This window comes from Lytechinus variegatus, chromosome 2 (assembly GCF_018143015.1).
Source record: "Lytechinus variegatus isolate NC3 chromosome 2, Lvar_3.0, whole genome shotgun sequence".
NCBI lineage: Eukaryota > Metazoa > Echinodermata > Echinoidea > Temnopleuroida > Toxopneustidae > Lytechinus > Lytechinus variegatus.
Genome location: NC_054741.1, coordinates 11,183,876 through 11,204,590, shown reverse-complemented (window position 1 = coordinate 11,204,590; position 20,715 = coordinate 11,183,876). Strand labels below are relative to the sequence as shown.

At 36.3% G+C, this 20,715-nt stretch overlaps 1 protein-coding gene across 1 annotated transcript in view; it reads left to right on the top strand.

Annotated features, from left to right (window-relative positions):
• The window catches only part of LOC121407311 (probable G-protein coupled receptor CG31760), a 111,940-nt gene that overhangs the window by 16,738 nt on the left and 74,487 nt on the right, over nucleotides 1-20,715 (top strand). The window contains exon 2 of the mRNA XM_041598304.1: nucleotides 9,715-9,847. Coding sequence (XP_041454238.1) covers nucleotides 9,715-9,847 — 133 coding nt within the window. The remainder of the gene's footprint in view (nucleotides 1-9,714; nucleotides 9,848-20,715) is intronic.

Here is a 20,715-nt window from a genome sequence, read left to right as displayed (position 1 = left end):
GGAAGGTACTGCAGAGGGGGGGAGAGAGAGAATGACAAGAAGGTCAGGCAAAGTAGAGATATGGATGAGCCTCGCTAAGAACCTTGCAAACAATAAATATTTGCTCAAATAATTATGACACCGGCCAGGACTCGCAATGTACCTTGATCCCTTTTCCCCTAATATACCCTGACTACTGTTTAACCCTCTTGGTGGCGATAGAAACACGTGACATTGTGGAATGCCTGATGCGTCCTCCGCCTGGAGATCTGAAGGGTTAACTCATGGACCCGGGTGGCAGCTGGTCGATCTATCGCCCAGGTATTAGTGCAAAGGAGAGTTAATAAGCACAGCGATAGCTCGCCTGGTGCACCGTTCATTAAGGAGTCACGTGTACTCTGCCCCCGCCCAGATCACACTTACAACAACATGGTCATCGATTTATATACATTAAAATCTCAAGCTTGATCGATTTTGTACCAGAGGGAGAAAATGTCGCCTCGGCACTCTCTTTTTACTTCACATTAATGTATGTACTTCTTCGTTTTATCCCTCCCGCAGGCATGCAACATACATTAAGTGTGGTCTGTTTTAGCGAGCTGAATTGCAATTATTATGAAGAAGTAAACACTATCCTATCGTTAGAATAGTTCTTTACTAGAAACACAAAAAATGTATTTTCTTCCTATTTGGTCGTTAGTATGGCGTTTCCTGAAAAAATCTATTATGAAAATTAGCTACTTTTTCTTTCAAGCACCAATTAAACTGTTGTACTACACGTTTTTACAAAGTAGGTATTATGAATTACAGTACTACTGAATATGATATGCTTTAGGTACATATTGAATCCAACACTTTTGATAAAAGCATTTAACGATATAACATAAGAAGTTTCGCATAGTAAATAGGAAATACACTGAACATTTACATTAACGCATGATTCGGTCTATATAACTAACCAGCTATCTCAAAGTATTCAAAGCACAATTGCCTAACTTACCGCCGATAAACAAATATTATGAAGAAGTACTTCAAATATATATACCTTCTCTTTATTCTGTATACAAACTCGATGTGGATTTTCTAATAATGGACATTGATAGAGACGTTTTGGGCAATGAAAAAAAAGCGAAATCCCTCATGAAACTCAAAACGGTAAAGTAAACAACTTTAAATGTCATTGGGAGATGAAATAATGAGCGAGTTTTAGAATGTTATACATGTATCTTGTCAGAATTGCAGTAATAAAGGTCATTCATGTCATTTATCAAGGATATTAACAGTGTTCTTGATTGGACCGTGACATCAGAAATAACAGCCTAAATGTATGACATTATTTTGGTAATACTTTGATGGTGAGGGTAGAAATATAAATGAATTAACACACATTTTCATTAGTTTACGGATAAGGGAGGGTCTGATTTATCCATAAATTATCGTTGGCATGATTGAATTCGTGTTTCAAAATTATGATAACAAAATTTTCACAATAAAATACAATAACCTCAAATTTCGTTAGTTTCTGATAATTGTGGAAAATAGGTGACATTGATTAAAATTGGTCAATGAGATTCATTTTAAGTTTGATATAGTTAGACTTTTCCCAATATAATTTTAAAACAAAACAACATAATCTGGCAATTAATGTAATTAACAGTGTGCAAGTGTGCAGCCAAACGTTCGGTAATAATCCGTAAATATCCATCCAAATGAAAAACTTTGTAACGATTTTTTTAAAACAAAACCGGGAATGGAAATAACGAACAATTTTTTTAAATTAAAAATGAATTGTACAAAATATTAAATAAAAGTGCTTTAAAATGCACCAAGTCTGAAATTCTACAAATATTTAATTATTATCATTATTAAATTACTCCCTACACAATGTGTGAGTTAGCAAAAATTTATAAATATAATGCGGATCGTCATTTCCATCAACCTACCCTGACACAGATTTCTCCACATTTTAATTGAAATCGATATTGGTAAGTCTTTGGTCAAACCAGTAGAACACACACATGCTTGACCAGTTTCTATCGTCAGTAGGAGTGTGTGCATAAATAATTTAGCAAATCCCCAACCTCCCTGCAAAAGGGTATCACAATATTTACACACTGACAGATAAACATACCCTGTCTCGTCAATTACTGCCGCGAAATAAGGGAGGGAGAAAAAAACTTTCCACTTTCGAGTGCCCTTCGCGCTTGCTAAATTTGCATATGCGTGAACAATTCCTGCTTTCTTTCTGAAGGGTTTGGTATTTGATATTTTTTTAACTTCTACACTTTCCCTCACATTTGCCTGCAAATAGATTGTACCGTACATGATGATAATCGGTCGTACGGGCTTGAAGTATGAAATGTATTAACCATGTACGTTTTGAATGATGTTTCACAGCAAAAACTGTGGTGTTAACCGGTGTACATAGAGGACCACACCAGTTATTTTACACCGGTGTTAAATTGGTGGTGTTAGTTTTACACCTATAGGTGTTATTACAACACCTTTTGTTGTTACATTTACACTCTTTGGAGTTATGTTCAATCTCTAGGGGGTAATTTTAACACCTCAGGGTGTGGTCCTCTATTAACACCAACTGGTGTCAGTTTTAACACCAAACAAAAAATAATGCTAAATCATATTATTGGGTATGAGATATGATGGTGACTTGAAGCTATTCAATAGGCAATAACTCCTTCCATCAAATATTTTACCAAATAATCTCAGAAAGATGAGTATGTTTTTGATGGTTGATTGGTACCCATTACATTCATAGAATGATACATGAAACTGAGTTATGGTGTTTTTTTGTTGAATAATAAAGCATATTATCCAATGGATGTGGAACAGTTGTCGACTATAAGACGTTAATTAAATCAAATAAAGTAATTGATAAATCAGATAACGTAAATGTACAAAAATATGATAAATGTTATCTTATGAAGATGTGAATGTAATCAAGGGGAGATGTATATTACGATTGATATAATCAAACACAGATATGAACGTTATCCAATAAATATAGAATTGAAATCCATTGAAGGCCTAAATTTCATCCAATGAAATTGAGAATGTAATCAAGAAGAGTTATGAATGTTATTCAATGATGATGTGTATGTCATCTTATGAAGATATGAATGTACTCAAATATAACGATGTGAATGCAATCATATTAAGATGTCCGCAGTTCGTGCGAAGGCCTTGGAGTGGTTTAAAAACTATCTCGCAAGTTGAAAGCATAAAAGAACAATATATTTCTCTGCAAAATATTAACTGGGGGTTCCCTAAGGCAACCTACTGGGCCCACTTTTATTTATAATCTATGTAAATGACATCCAGAACTCCTCTGAAGTATAAATTTTTATCATTTTTGCAAATTAATTGAATAAGTTGGTATAATGGATAAGGGCTAACACCGTGTCGATTAATGTCCAAAAGAACGACATTCATGCTTTTTATCAATTATTTAGAACAGTTACCATTAAAATATCGAATTGGACAATGCGGACATTGACATTGTTACTACAAAAAAAAATACGTCTCACAATAGACAGCAAATTATCTTGGAAAGCACATGTTGATTCTCTATGTCGCACAATTTCACGCAATATTGGTGTTATTAATGAAGCTTTTTCCAACTTCCTCCCTGAAATTGCTTTGCTCAACATTAATTTTACCTAACTTTTACCTTTTTTTTTTAAATTACGGGACGATAGTCTAGTGAAATACACACTCATCTTACCTACATATAATATTGCTTATACATAAGAAGGCGTTGCGTATTATTTTTAACTTATACTGGAGAACAAATACAGATCACTATATAGGTTAATTCATGTATCAGTTTAACAATGATATGTTACCACCTATTTTTAATTCTTTATTTGACAAAAACAAAGCTATTCACAAATATCACACACGTCAATCAGATGAATTTCACCTTCCACTACCCCGGGCAATCCTTGCAATATCAATATCTACTTTCGAAGGCCCTATGCTCTGGGGAAGTATTAATAATCACTTAAAAGAATCTCCAAGCCTAACTCATTTGAATTCAAGTTAAAAAGTTTCTCCAAGGTAATGACCCACTGATTCAATTCTTTATCACTCAAGCTCTTATACTTTTTAATGTTAACATGCATGCCCTTATACGTACACTTTGGCATTCCTTTCGTTATCCCCTTGACCAGCGAGTTCCATTATGAGCAAGATTATAGACACCTTTTATCTCTCTCATTTTCTTGTAGATTTTTACTTAACTTGTTTTATGCTCAAGTCATCATTTTGATTTTTCCCCTTTACTATTATCTACAAAAATAATCTATAAGAAGGCCGCAACCTACAAACTCCTCAGTCTATTCCAAACCATTCCATGTGATTATCTCGATTTTATTTTTGTACATATGTTTTCTTGCTAATATTTGTATATCAAATTATGCGACACAAATTGTCAATTTTCGAATTGGAAATAAATGAAATAAAATGAAATATTATTGAAGTTATGAAGATGTGAATGTAATCCAATTGACATACGAATTTTATTTAGTGAAGATTTGATATTATCAAGCTTTTTCAATGTTTTCCAGTGAAGATGTGAATGTTATCCTATGAAGATGTGAACTTACTAGTATCAATGTGAAGATGGGAATCTTTTCATGTGAGGCAGTAGGTTTTACCTATTAAAGCTGTCAATATATCCGAATGAAAATGGGAATGTTACATGTTGAAGTGTGTGTTATCATATGAACTTGTACATGCAGATGTAAGATGTTATCTTATATTGATGTGAATGTAGACCAGTGCACCATTCAGAACTTTTTTTTCATTTTGGGGCAATGCTAATTTACTTTTGCTTTGTATTCATATGACGTTGTGCAAGTTACTAATTTCGGAAACGGTCACGGCGCAACATGACAATGGGTTCAGGAGGATTATCAGTCGAATTTCTTCCTCATATCAAAGGAAATATGAAATTCAGCAACCATATGAGTCATGTGGTGATGAATATGTTCAGATCATTAATTAGAGTTTGATTGAACTTACTAAATTACTAATGACCACGATATCCCATGGACAGGTTTTCAATCAGGCTTACTGATATTTCAAACTTTTTCTTATAGCACTAGTAATATTTGGCAATGTAACTTTACAGAGAATGTATATATATTTAAAGTAGTCTTTTTTCGTTCTTGGTATGGATAACTTTAAAGAGAAGGCACAATAGAATAATCTTTATAGCGGGTGGTATGTCTTAGAGATTGATTATTCATGGTTGTAGCAAGAAGGTGATACATCAAGTCGTCTTCACCTTCACTCGGTCTGGCGACGTCACATCCAGGCAATTGTTTTCTTGGGCGAAGATAATTGAAGTAAGCACCTGTGCAGCTGATACTCTCTTCAAAGCACACCCTTTGGTTCATTACCCTCTTAATTAGTACTCCAAAGAGGCCCAAAGAAACTCTTCTGCTGATCCACTCCGATGTCTCAGAACTCGTACTGAATTACACAGACAACTCCGGTTTGAAAAAATGATAGAGGTTGATTACTCTTACACAAAATGTCCATGATTCGATCCTTCATCCTCTCTTTCATAGTCAGTGCTTTGTTTTTTAATTATTTTTTTTATTTCTTTATTTTGATCACTTCCGCCCTCCCATTTTTAAAAGGTCTCACGGTCTGTAATTCACCCATAGTAAAAACGACGCTTTAAGTTTCCCTCCGTCTTTCCATCTAGGGGTAAGAATTAGTTATTCTTTCGAGGACGATTGTTGATTTCAAATTAAACGTATTAATGTAGTACTTGTTGTTAATCGGAAATATGGGGACTATAGATGAAACCCGTCATTAGTAAATTGTTATACAAAAAGTCAGGCACATGAGATGGTGAGAAAACCAGGAGGAACAAACAATATACTCTCCCTAATGCTGATAGAATAGATATTAGCATCGCATATAGCAAGATATGCTCTTGATAAGCTCGGAATTCGTTCCGCCTTTCAAAGTAATGTTTAATTATTGGATCGTGTCTGTGAACATTTGGGCGTTGATTGGGAAATGATATTCCAGAGCGATGATAACAAACTTATGAATGGCTAACATTAATGGCAATTAACAACCATTATAAGCTGTAGCAGGTAATAGGTACGTTACATAGACTGGCATATGACATGAATCATGTAGCTTTTTTGGAATGTCTTTGCCTCCTTTGGCTTTGTTGCTGTTGATAGTATTTTGTTTTGTTTGTGGCCCACTTCACTTTCTAAGAATGTTTTATTCTTAAATTATGCAAAATATCACTCATGTCGAGGTGTGAAAATAAGTTTAATTCCTTTGATTTCGCTTGCCCTGAATTAATGTTGTAAATCGGATCAAAAATCAGATCGAAAATCGGATCGGCAGTTAAGCTTCTAAAATCGAAATCGAATCGAAAATCGAATCGGCGATGTTTAAAAATAAAGGAATACATAAAACTTTTGTTCTCGGTCGCGCGCATCTTCTTGACAAAATCACAAAGACGAATGTTTAGGAATGGAAGTCGCCAACATGCGCGATCATTTGGAACATGTTTTAAAAGGGTTTTGAGGTGTTACTGCTTTACAACAAAATGAGTGATTAACCGAATGACGCATCTTCCAGCAAAGTAAAATAATTCTCATAGATCACAGGTCAATGAACGATCGGCGAGACATCTTTTTAAGCTGAGCTCAGCTCAGTTCGCTCATTATAATATATGATTACAGCCACGCCCAAAAACCATTCCAAAGTACACCCATTTTGTGAAAATAGCTTACTTGCCATTTCTCCGAAACAGTCCTCGAAAAAGTTAAGTCACGCCTCAGTATCGATCTTTCTGTATACCCACCCTCTCAACAATATCAGTGGATTACTAAATGCGCGCAAGCACACAATACAAGATAGTTTTGGGGCAGAGCCAAAAACTGGTACCGCACAGACATGAAAGGGCTAGCGCAGAATTCTTCTTTACCTTTTGGCATGTGCACGTGGTGGGTTTGATTGACGGTGCTATTCTTTGAATTAGCTCACTAGCTGGATTAATGATAATATCAGGGCAAGTATGGCTTACATAATACGTACAACACGCAACTCATCCATGCACACACACAGCTCTCAAATTCCCTTGCAATTATTCTTCCCTTGGTCGTGTGTGCACTTATGGGCGGGATTTAAGCAGGGCAATCACTAGCATCATGAACCTATTAGCATATATATACAACACAGCATTCAATCATACACTTTTCTCAAACTCCCTTGCTATTCGTCCATTGTATACACTCATGGGTGGGATTTATCAGCGAAAGCACTAGCATACATAATACGTACAACACATTCATGCACCCATGCGGTCACACACAGCTCTCAAACTCCGTTGCTATTGGCCATTGTGTGCACTCATGGGCGGGATTTATCAGCATTTAGCACTAGCATACATAATGCATGTAATATTCATGCACCCATGCGGTCACACACAGTTCTCAAACTCCATTGCTATTGGCCATTGTGGGCACTCGTGGGCGGGATTTATCAGTATAAGCACTAGCATACATAATGCATGTTTTATTCTTGCACCCATGCGGTCACACACAACTCTCAAACTCCCTTGCTATTCGTCCATTGTATACACTCATGGGCGGGATTTGTCAGCACTAGCATACATAATGCGTACAACATATTCATGCAGTCATACACCCATGCAGTCACACACAGCTCTCAAACTCCATTGCTATTGGCCATTGTGTGCACTCATGGGCGGGATTTATCACCATAAGCACTAGCATACATAATGCATGTAATATTATGCACCCATGCGGTCACACACAGCTCTCAAACTTCATTGCTATTGGCCTTTGTGTGCACTCATGGGCGGGATAAATGACAATCCCAGTACAAGTACATGTTCCTTGTTTGTATTATACGATACATTCATCTAAATTTCCACTCCCACCATACCAGTCAGCGCAGCTACCGGTAGGTCATAAGTAGGTCAACTTGTTGCGAGTCTTTTCTGACATTCCAGGAATCTGATTGTTCGAACTATTCCATTGTTAACAAGCTCTAAATAGAAAAATCTTGAAATATGTTCTGACTGCACTGTAAATAGATCTATGCCGATTTTTTATATCCGATTTTTTCCTTCAAGGGGCATGATCGAAGATCGGCAGGTGATCGCCGATTGTTGTGAAATCGAATGGAATCGGTTGCCGATTGCAAAATCGGTTACAAGCTTACCCTGAATCGTCTCCGACCCCAACTGCCTCCCCGCACCCATCCATGAAAAGGGGCGCAGTGAAATTTACAAATTTAATTGAATTGAGCCGGAAAGAAAATCTCACCATAATCATTCATCCATTAAGTTCAATTTAACTATTGGAATACATGCAATATGATGAATTAGATGGATATTATATTTGACCTTTAATGTTCAGCTCAAATGCCAAGGCTATCATGTATTCGCCATTCAATCATACTTCAATGGTGTCACAGAAAATGATTTCAAATTGATACTTAATAAACCACAAACCAGATCCACAATCGGCTGAGACATGACCAAGGCAACAATGAGCTTCACAACAATGATGTTTTTTTTTACATTTCCATTGTCATAATGAGTTCTGGACCCCTAGCTGTAGCATCAATAATTATCAAGCCGGTCTCTCTTATGGAAAGCCGTCCACGCCATTATGTGTCATCTATATAGAACGTTATCCAGTGATGTGATGCATGTTTGAGATGGCACATAACTATTCAGATTTGAATATTTAACTTTTTTCTTCGTTTAGCACAATAAAGTACGGTTTACATTATTCATTTCATTCGTTTCATTTCACTGAATTGAAACACATCGCCATGTAATCAATAGCACCATAAAAATTTTGATATATGGATTTAACTTCATATGGTGATTATTTGGATTAATTGATATCAGCGTAACATGACATTGCAACCATCGTATTCATTGTGTAGCAGAAAATACAAATTGAATTTGTTTATCAACGTGTGATATACTTAATGATTTGTTTACAAAATTATGTATTTATTATCTTGATGTCAAATTTTGTGTGTATTTTTCGTCCTGATTTTTGTCACGAAAATATTGCAAAAACTAATAAATGAAATGAAATTGTAACCCTACATTTTTAATATGTTCTCCTTCTTCAGTTTTAGACAGTGGCAGAAATAATGGATGGGGTCAAATGCCTCCTCCTAGTTGGAATCTTTTCGTCAAGTTGCCCCCAGATATTTTGATGATTGAAACGTGTTATGCAAAGAGTATTTGTGTGTAAATACTCTTTAAAAATATTACATCAGTGATTACAAAGTCAGTACCTACATATTATGTATACACGATTGTCCTTGAGACTCCATATTGACTCGTTTAAGCTACATTTCCAATACAGCAAGCGATCCAATTATATGTAGACTGAAAAAGGTAAACTATAATGTTTATTATAATTGTAAGACGCAATATAACGGACCTTTAAAAGAGATATGATTAATCTAGGTTACTGTGTATACGAACGGTTGGTTGAACGCATGTTGTATTTCCTGAATATTCTCATTAAATTCTAAAGCCGCTCCAACCATGTATTAAATCCGGTATTGAAATAAACGCTTAAAGATACATTTAACATTTGATTAAGAGTCACTGATCACTTTGTCTTGTTCGTCAATGGTGGTTCGGGTTTTCATTGATTGATATGTTTCCTTTTCTTTCAGAGGAACAAGCGGACTCGATATCGACCTGCGGGCCATAGACATCAATCAATGTATAGATGACAACCATACTAATATCTCGAAGCAGGAGAACATCTTTTCAGACACAGATAAATGCCACAGAGAGTCACAAACGGTAAGTAGTTATGAAATAGTTCAGTGTGTCCCAGAAAAAAAACTGTTCTCATTAGTAAATGGAACACTTCTGACATTCCGTTCTTAGCCTTTTATTTCATACAACTTACAACATTCATACTTCATTTATGAATAACTAAATAAAGAGGGGCCACCAAAATCATTGGCATGATTGGAGAACGGTATCAGAATTTCAAAGGATTAAAATCACATTCCTAAACATTTCATTTTTGTTACCCTAGAATGTGACATTACAGCCAAGAGAAAGCAGTAATTTTAATTATTTTGCCTAACAGTTCTTTTTTTTCACGATTGGACTGCCAACTACGTCACTTGTAAGATTTATCCGTTATTGTCAATAATTCATCACCACCACCACCACTGCAATCATCATTATAATCATCATCACCACCATCAATATCGCTGTCTGAATTCTAATATTGCCATTGCCGTCATCATCATTGCCTTCATTTACATTCCGCATTTAGTTTTCATTTATGATACGACTTATAATCGTGTATTTTCCTTTAGTATTAGAGTGACGTTCTGCGTTACACTCTTGAGATTCAGCTGAAGACGTCCCCTGTTGTTTTATTTAAACCAAAGTCTAAAAAACATGAATGGGATAGTAGAATTTAGAGGCGTCACCGAGTCTTTTTAGTTAGATGCCAAGACAACGAATGGTGACGTCACATGTTATAGCAGGGGGTATGCATTTTTTTAATGTTACTTTCTTTTTCCCCTCCCCCCCCCCCCATTTAATCATCACATAAAAAAAATCGTAGGCATTGTCGCCCCTGTTGCAAACGTAGCACCGCCCCTTGCATAAGGAAAATAATTTTGGGTCATCCGAATGGAGGTCATGAAGCAGAATAGAATAACACTCCATCATCAAAAGGCTCTATGCTTAGAATCGTATGGCGCCACACTTCTCCGTGTTGCCTCCCGCATGAATATTATATAATTTTTTCAGTTAAAAAAAACATTTCTTTACTTGTGTGTCCTTCTATGATGCATAACGTATTTTTCATCTGACTTTCCCTAAATGAATCTATCAAAAGTAATGACTTCTCGATATCTTTTAAAACTTACCTTTGGGTAAATAATTGTCATGATGAGAGCAGTAATTGCCTTTAGATTGGAAACTATGTCATCTTTTTATTGTAGCCAAATTCAAAGTGCGTAATGGATCATTAAAAATGGAATTCCCTCATTTAACGATCCTTTGATTCGCAAAAGTTTTTGAGAATCATGTATACTTTTATCCGATGTTCGATGTACATGGATATCTGGGATAGGAAAGTTGAATCAAGGGTGTTGGAGTTCATTTTCTGTATAAACGAGGCCGAATAGAACCAAGTGCGTATTCAAAGGGGTACAGTAAGCACCCCTTTTGGTGCCAGAAACTGTAGATTGTAACTTACTTCTCCCAGCGCCCTTTGTGCTCTCTCTGAATTGATAAATAAATGTCAGAGCTTATTCAAAAGAAAGGGCAATAATGTCCCTCTCAGTGTAGTAGGTTTCACGGTACACCATGTGTCTTTCATGGGCAAGTGTTGGTCCTAAAAATGACCACCCATACTCGACGTTTCGAAAATTGTGTTCTTTGCGTCTTCAGGAGAATGTACAGAATTTACAGAATGATTCTCCTGAAGACGACAAGAACACATATGTGTTGGGTGGTCCTTTTCAGGACCAACACTTGTACCGTGAAACCTACTACACTATTCTTCTTCACCAGGAAGCCTTCAGAAGCTACAAAGTCCCTTTTGCAATGATTATATGCATGACTTGTGATTTATTTTGGCCAAACAAAATAGATCAACTGACTGACTGATGTGCCCCTGAATATAATGGGAGTAAAACCTAAAGTGCACTGTTTCTTGAAGGTCATCATCAAGGAAAAAGTTACCATACTATATCATTCCTTCTCAATTAACCAGTCGGAATCGTAGATTTCATCGAAGCTGTATAGTGATTGGCTGCTCTTTTGCCAGTTACCCATTTGACCGAATTTGACTTAGTATACATATGTATAGTGTCAATCAATTGAGAGTGCACACAAATCAGAGAATACACGAACATGTGACGTATGGTGTTCAAATTGAAAAAAAAACTAGATTTATAAATATGCGAAATACCTCACATTTAACTTTTGGTTCGTTTTTGCTGACTCTACCAATTAACGAAGGCCCGATGTGAAGTACAGTCACATCTCTGTATTCTCCTGCCTTTGCAAACTATTGCAGGCATCAATTTTCATTTCTTTCTGCTCCCAATGTCTGTTTTCATTGTGTAAACCAAGCTAAAGTGGTCGCAGATTAATGGTGACATATGGGAAAAGTCCGATGACATTGAGTTTTGTTCAGCAATATCCTCGACAAGCTTCTGATACTGATTCTTGTGAGATATTTTGGTTTCTTGATCTTTTGAGGAATATATCTTTGAGAATGCCAGGACACAAATATTTTTTTTTCATTTTTTTTCCTAATATCAGGAGGGACTAGGATGCGATTATTGGGCACTCGGTTTACATTCTATATGTTAAGTATTATGAAGTAAAACGTTTGCTTCGGATAAGTTCCCTGCCTTGTCCTGTTAATTTTTTTAGGACGTTGTTTATTTTTTACCAAGTTGATTCAACTGTCAAACAAATGTTTAAACTTTTTATTCTTTGTTTTTAACAACTTGTTAACACTTGTAAAACAATAATTTTAGAGTGACGGGCTTAGACAGCGTGCCTTAATATTTTTTCAAAAGTGGTTTACAGTTTAGAGAATGCATCATTTTGCTTTGCTTCTATGATACTAACAATGCGTTTTGACCTTTGAAGACAATAAGACCTATTAATAACAGAAAGATGTCTCATGTAAATTGTATTATGGCCCAGTATTCCAATCGATGGTGTTTACACTACTTTATTTATTATTATCGAGGGCCAAAAAGTCGTATTTAATGATGTTGGTATTAATTGACTAACTAGAAGTATATATTCCGCTCTCTGAATAGGAATACGAAATTGAGCTAAAGGAAGAAAACATAGTGCAGATTTATTTTCACTGTTATATTTGACGTCAAACTGCACTAATATCACGGTTTATCAGCTTTGTAACGGATAGTACTTTCCCAAACCTTGATGGGTCGTCTCTTCTCTTTACATTATCTAGGATTTTCTAGTATAGTCAGTGCACGATGGCGCGCGCGCACAGACTTGTGGGAGCGAGGGAGCAGCTTTAGACCCACGTATTTGATTTGGTGTATTGACACATTGAGAATAATACACCGTAATCCTCCCACCCACGGCGTGCGGACCGTGACAGGGAACAAACACTGGCGCGGAGAGATCGATACAGTGTAAACCAAAACTTGTTGAAACAGTATAAATTAGAAAGATTGTTGAGGTAAACACAGGAGAAAAGGGAATATCTTGTAACCAAGATGTCAGGAGTTCATCAACCTTTTCCCCTGGCGGGAGTCCATTGGTCCTTCCTTCGTCTTTGACTTATATTTTTTCCCCGACCTTCTCCTAGCTTTCTGAGGTCTGATTTTTCATGGCAAATACGGCTGCTTATAATATTGGATTCTCTATCCTGATGGGAACAAAGAGAAAGTCCCAGCAGGATGCATGGTAATTGCCTTCCTGACACTGTATCGGTGGCCTTTATTACAATGAATGAGAGGCACCAGAAATCAAGATGAAAAGACCGTATTAATGGTCTCTATTACCCAAATAGAAATAACACTAGTGACCTGGATAATGAGTTCATATCTTACGCTGATTTTCGAAATTCTGCCTCTTCTCATCACAATCATTCTGAATCAAGATTTATTAAACGTAATCAAACATAATCATTAAACTTTCATCACATTGTTAATATAGATTTTTTTTCTTAATTTCATGATTTTGGTTTCTTTTATTTTCTTCGTCTAAGTCTTCCGTGTTGTTTCAAAAATTATGTCATGTGAATATAATACATAAATAAATCATATGTGTACTTTCCATTCTTGCTTTCTGACTAAGTTATTCATCGTCCATTTATCACTCACGTTCAGACTATCATGGGAAGTGTGTTTTATGGCACACCATGTATCTATCTTAATGGCAATATTATTGGTCGTGAAAAGGACCACCCAAACACGACGTTTTGACAGGTGTGTTCTTGTCTTCATTCTCCTGCTACATGGAGGGCTAATAATATCAGTATTCATGTAAACTTCAGTAAACAGAATGCATAGTAGCCAACCAAAAATAACCAAGTCACTAGTGGTGTATGACCAAAAAAATGAATAAATAAAGGGACACAACATGGCGTCTGTGACAAAACTTTTTAAAAGTCCCGAGCGAGTGTAGGAAGCAAGCACGGATTCTAATCATTTCAAAATGAAAATCGAAATTTGTGATAGACTTTGGTATAATGTTAAGAAAATGAGACACTTTACCCTTTTCCTTACAATTTCTTTATTTTTTCTTGGTCATGTACTTGTAACTGTTTTGGAGGACGCTTGGTCCCTAGTCCCCTATCAGTACGCCAGTGCTAGTCACCAATTACATAATCCTCCTATTTTACAATGAAAACAATGAAATATTGATGTCTTTCTTAGATGAACTTGAAAGCTGTTGCATTGCACATTTGTGATAGTCTATCACACATTCTCGCTTTATTATGCACAATCATCATTTATGTAAACAAAACCAGAAAACCTATTTGAAGTTTTGTTGAAATCCAACCTCCCGATTGCTTCTTGGTCATTCAATCACCACGTATTCACTACCCTAGAAAGTGGCCACTTGAATTTTTTTATGTTTTATTCATCACCCTGATTATACTAAGTTCCTGAGTAATCTGAGATATTATTTGAACTAGACTCGTGGAATTCTTAATATAACAGGCACCGTCTTTCCTCTGATGGCCTGTTGTTCCATAAATCTAGGCAGTGATTGCTTGTGCATTCTGGGGCAAGCTGAGAAATCCTTGCCCTTCCGAAAAGATAGGGAGGCGAGATTGAAACCCAATGATACGATTTATATTTGATACGATCAAGCATTTTTAAGTATTCTGCCAGGCTTACTCTTGAAAGACCAGCATAAACGTCACTATTGACTTTTTTCGAATTCAAGTAAAGAATTAATTGTTGAATGATTTATTCAACAGAGTACACCAGAATTAATTTCAATTGAGACGAGATTTCAAATTGCACACTCCATACCTGACTAGAATAACCCTGTGTTGCATACTGTAGCCACGATTGACATTTCATTACAAGAGCTTTATATGAATGTCGCAATTGTTCACATTCGTTACGATTATTTTCTTCTTCCCTTTCTCTCACGCTCTCTTTCCTCACATTTGCTGCTTGTTCTTTTAGCTTCTTCCTTTCTTCATTGAATCATTAATTTATCCATTGCTCCGTCTCTCTCTTCCCCTCTTATACACACTTTTTTGCTTTACCTCTACCTCTCTATTTAATATTCCTCACTCACTTCCGATCTCTGTCCCTTACACACACACATACACCCATCCAGACATTGCCTCACCATGTCTTGCCCCCTCCCCTCTCTCTCTCTCTCTCTTCCTCACTTTTTGTTGCATATCTGTCTCTCCTCTATTCGCATTCCATCCCTTTCTCTTTCTGTTTCTCTCCCTGCTTTCACATTTATATACATAAATTCTGTTTCCCACCCATATCCCTTTTGCACCCTTCTTATTTTTGTCTCCTCTTCGTCACGTATACGGTACTTGTTTCAATCCAATATCTCTCCCTCCTTTTCCCACTCTTCTCCACCCCATCACCACCTTTCCACTACCCGACCAGAGGCCATTTCTCACCCCTCTCATATTATCTCATCTCTCCCTTAACAAGGTTTGAATCGATCCCCATCGCGTGTACATCGTTCTGCCCCGGAGCACGTCATTTTCCAAGACCTTGTCTGTCCAAACATTACGCTAAAAAAAAAAAGCACGATGAATTAGAAACGAGGAACAAAAAATATTCCCGCCTTCTGTAAATGAATTGCATGTTGCCTTACCCCTTCACACACATATCTACACACACTGGTGCTTAATTTAAGATTTAAGTAATCATTTATCTTTGTGAAGCAGACGTTTTGGAACTTATGTATAATATTCTTATTGTGAGAGACATTCCTAAATGGCCAAATGGGATATAATATGAAATATCTGTAAACAATTTTCAATGATTTATTTGCATAGTTTAACTATGAAATCATTCATAAATTATATAAAAAATAGAACAGAAAGGCCAAGACTTACAGGGCATGAAAATAATACATTTTAGAAGAATCATTCTGTATATCGATACCTCAGGTGAAACAGATATTCTCCTTTGTTAAGAAATACGAACCGAAAATTTTCACTAATCAATATTATATCATGTATATTATTTTGCGCTATAGTGCTTTCATCAATGACACATAAGGGATACCGTATGCATAAGAAGCACATTTGATCTAAAAAAAAAAAACATAATTATTATTTTTTTAATTATTATAATCATTTGCCTTACGAAACAAGATATTCAAGGTGATTAAGGGTTCCTTCCCTGCATGGATAGCTATTTGGCATGTTGTGTGGGCCTCTGAAGTATAGGCCTACTAATACATGGAAATACGAGAAGTCATATTTGGTTTCAGTACTTGTAATTGATTCATTTTCTATGTATATAATTACAGAGAAAATGCTGTAGGCTTTTGCTCTTTACGATATATCGCTTTTTTTACGTCAAACAAATGAAAACTGCCTTCGATGATTGTCCGTATAAACCCCGCGGTGTGTGAGCCATGCACCAATGAATGGCGCGTATCCCCTAATGACAGACACGAACCGATCCCCATACAATTAGGGTAGTCACCGCTATTTAAATATCTTCAGTCACAGTGATACTTTTCATTTGTAATGTTTGTAGTTTACTTTAACATGGTTAAGGAATATGATTGTAGAGAGGGGAGAGATCGACGGGGAATCGAGAGAAAAGATGGGGATATGTAGGTGAACGTGCAGGACCGTAATGCTAATCAATAAATTGAGATAAAGTGATCGAGTTGGATCAGTTGGAGAGAGAGGAAGAGGAAGGGGAAGAGAGATAAAGGAGAGAGAAAGGAGTGTTATAAATATTGGAAAAGGCGTTTTTTAATTACGTGCGAAATTGCCTCGAAAAATGTGAACTGAAAAATATTGTATGACACAAGTCAAAATGTCTATCAACAGAAATGGGTACGTCTGTATCAAATACATGTATATGTATCATCAAAGAAAAAAATGTTAAGTTTCAGATAGGACCCAAACAAATGCTGATTTTTTATTCCTATTCGAAGCACACGATATCTATATCTAACTACTCATTTAAATTGCAGGGTGTACATGAATTGCGCAACTAATCGTCTTGTGTTGCTTTTAAACACTCAGAATTTTAACTGTCTAATTCATGAAGTAGTTGGTTTGGTTTTATTTACGACTGAAAAAATACATAGAATATAACCAAAATATACATCACATGATTAAATAATTATATACAATAATTAAACGTAACAATGAATGTAATACAAAATTATATCGCAGGAATAAACATGTTTCAGACTGGATATAATTAGCCAACTTTTTCTTCCCCGCGTTCCCTAGTTTTAATGCCTTAATTCAACAACGATCACAGTATAATTTCATAACAAAAGTAATATTTCATAACAATATCTGCAAAGGTCTCAGCCTGGATTCAATCACTTCTGTTAAATTGTGTTTATTTATTTAATAACTTTTAAAGGTTCTTGACATTATAAATGACTATTCTTTTTATGGAGCAGGGTTTTAAAAACGGAACAACATAATGTATTAAAGTATTAATGAAAAAAAACTCTGGCTTATTTAAAAAAAAAACGCTGCTTACGTTTATTCATGAAAACAATTAAAAATTTTTTGAAGGAGTACATCTTTCTTTGTGCCTTTAGTAATCATTCTAAATGGGTTACAGTTTGTCAAATAGTCCTCCTTCATATTCATTTCACTGACCACTTCAAAGAAATAAAACTTGAAACCGCAGTTCAAGAGGTGCCATTTTCCATTTCACAACGCGCTCTCTTGCCTTTGGCCAACCCCAAGGGGCATTAATACAATGTTATATAATACTCCTGCAAATAAATCCCACACAATCAGACACGAAACTTTATCGCAAAATTTGTATGCATGCGTGCCTAAAGTAAAACAAGAAAGAAAAAGGAAAGGGAAATGTATTCCTGGGTAGACATAGACATCGGTGATGGACGAGAAGGTTTCCGTCTCCTTATAAAACATTCATCGCTTCCACTCAATCTCGTTCATCTCTGATTTTCTCCCTCCTTACTACCTCTCCATAGAAATATGAAACCAAATAAATCACAAGACGATAGTACGAAAAACTTGAACCTGGCGATTGTAGGTCGCGGATGGGTAGATAGAATGAGATGGGAACAGATGGAGGAGGGAGATGAGGGGAGAAGACTAAGGAGGGGTGGAGAAGGGATTGAGGCCAGCAGGGAAGATCCAGGATAATAATAATAATGATAACAATAATAATAATCCGCATTTATATAGCGCTTAACACATCGGTACGACGACTCTAAGCGCTTTGCAGATATATTATTACCCCGGTCATCGGATCCTTGCATGCCCGCAAACAATTTATGCACCTTCTCCACTCCCTGGGGAGCATTCCAACAAGAGTTCCAAGACTCAATTGCTAGGCATACTACATAGGCTTTCGCATCTTACCGGGTACCCATCTAACACCTGGGTGGAGAGTGGCAAATTGTAGATTGACGCCTTGCTAAAGGACGCTAGGCCATGGTGGGATTCGAGCACACGACCCTCTGATTACAAGGCGAGAGTCAGAACCGCTACACCACTGCGCTTCCACAGGATGAAGAGGTGGAAGGGAGGGAGAGATATAGACAGAGAGGGAGAGCAGAGATGTGTGAATGAGTTAAAATGATGAGATGGGAACAGGAATGAGCATAGAAGAAATGTGCATGTGTGTATACTTAAGTGCACGCAAGTAGGTGTTTGAAATTGCAGATGGATGATGGTGAAGTTATCTTTACAGCGCTGAAAAAACAATTTGAAGGTCGGCATAAAGATTGAATTTTAAGATGGCATACTTAATCGGACACTTAAAGTAACATAGAAGTTAAGAAAAACAGGAATAAAAACACGATGTAATTGATTTGATAACAAAAAATGTTTATTGATAATGGTGTAAGGTACTCAACCTGTAGTCATGTATTGGCTAGAGTAGCATAAGAAGAAGCAAAGAAATTCGATATCAATATCTTATGTCGATCGTCCATCACATTATTTGCAGATCGTGTCTCAAACCTTAATGGCTAAAATTGTTTACATTGAAATATTCTTAACAATCTATCAGAGATTGGATTGCATTACACTCATCACTGTTCCATAGCAGTTCCAAAGTAAAGTAAATATTACGAATGGCAGGAAACAAGACTAGATATATTATTTGCTGAATAAAATGTGGTTTATACTTCTTTTGCTCCTTAAATTGTCGAGATTTTGCAAAAAACTGAACTCTACACATTTTTTCTGTGGCTGGGTAATGCAAACTATTCATGTACTTACTGATTGTAATTAATGTTCGTGTTAGCCCGGATACACCGGACACAACATTAAATGGATCTGAACCCAGTGAACACTCTAAACATGAAGTAAGGAAGACAAAGCTTGATAATGTCACAGTCGTGTTAAAACGATTTCTTTTTACTCAAGGGGCTTTAAAAATTAGATAGGAAATAAAAGAATAAGAGCAGCTTTTTGTCAAAATTTGAACAAAAATGTTGTGAATTAAAGAACAATAGGATTTTGTTATATTCTACTCGTTTTGAACATGTTGCTGTTGCACTTTTAAACTGTTGCTAATACAAAACAGATCGGAAAAATAAATCAAGGGATAATACTCATGTGGTATGGTACGGACCTATCCTTTACTTGACCTTGGAGCTTGTTAGTAATGTTCCTTTAAATCTCTGGAGTATTCCTGAAAATAGATGTACCTTTCAATATTTCAAATTGTATTATATTAATCATTGAAATAAACATTTAGTAGCCTAATTAAAAGTTGTTCCACTAATAAAGGTCAAATTAAAAAATGAGATGGATAAATGTAGCAATTTCGGTTTAATTCAAGGATTCAACCCTCACCCCATGACAACTCGCTCTTGACTCGCCCTGGATGACACTGACCAGTGGGCTTGCTGTGACCGTAATTACATTCCCTGGGAGCTGGACGAACTTCATATTTACAGGAGATCATGATTGCTGGTGAGTGGACAGGAAATGAGGGATTTTGTTTATAAAATGCCTGCTCCCCCATCAATCAAACAAAATGAAACAAGGGTTCGATCAGAGGCGAAGCATTGGTTGGGCCATCAAAGGGGGTGCTCATGACCCTAGGGTAAAACCAGCACCAGGGGCCTGTTGCAGAAAGAGTTGCAATCCATCGCAACTCTAAAAATCATGCGCAACTTGATTTTCAACCAATCAACAGCGCGCATTTGGGACTTGCGATTGATTTTTTTGACTTATGTTTAAACGCAACTCTTTCTGCAACGGGTCCCAGAGCAGCTGTTTAGTTACCCACCACGTGGATTCTGCATAACGTCTTTCGGATATTGACACATAACGCCGTTATCTACACATATATTTTCATACTGGAATGACACAGGCATACATTTAAAACGTAATTCTGTTTTCCCCTCCGCCCCCTCTTTCGTTATATACTTCGCCAAATGTTTGACCATTGCTAACCGATGTGCGTAGTTATTCCTTCAATGGGAATAAAGATATTTGCAATTCACAATTGCGAATT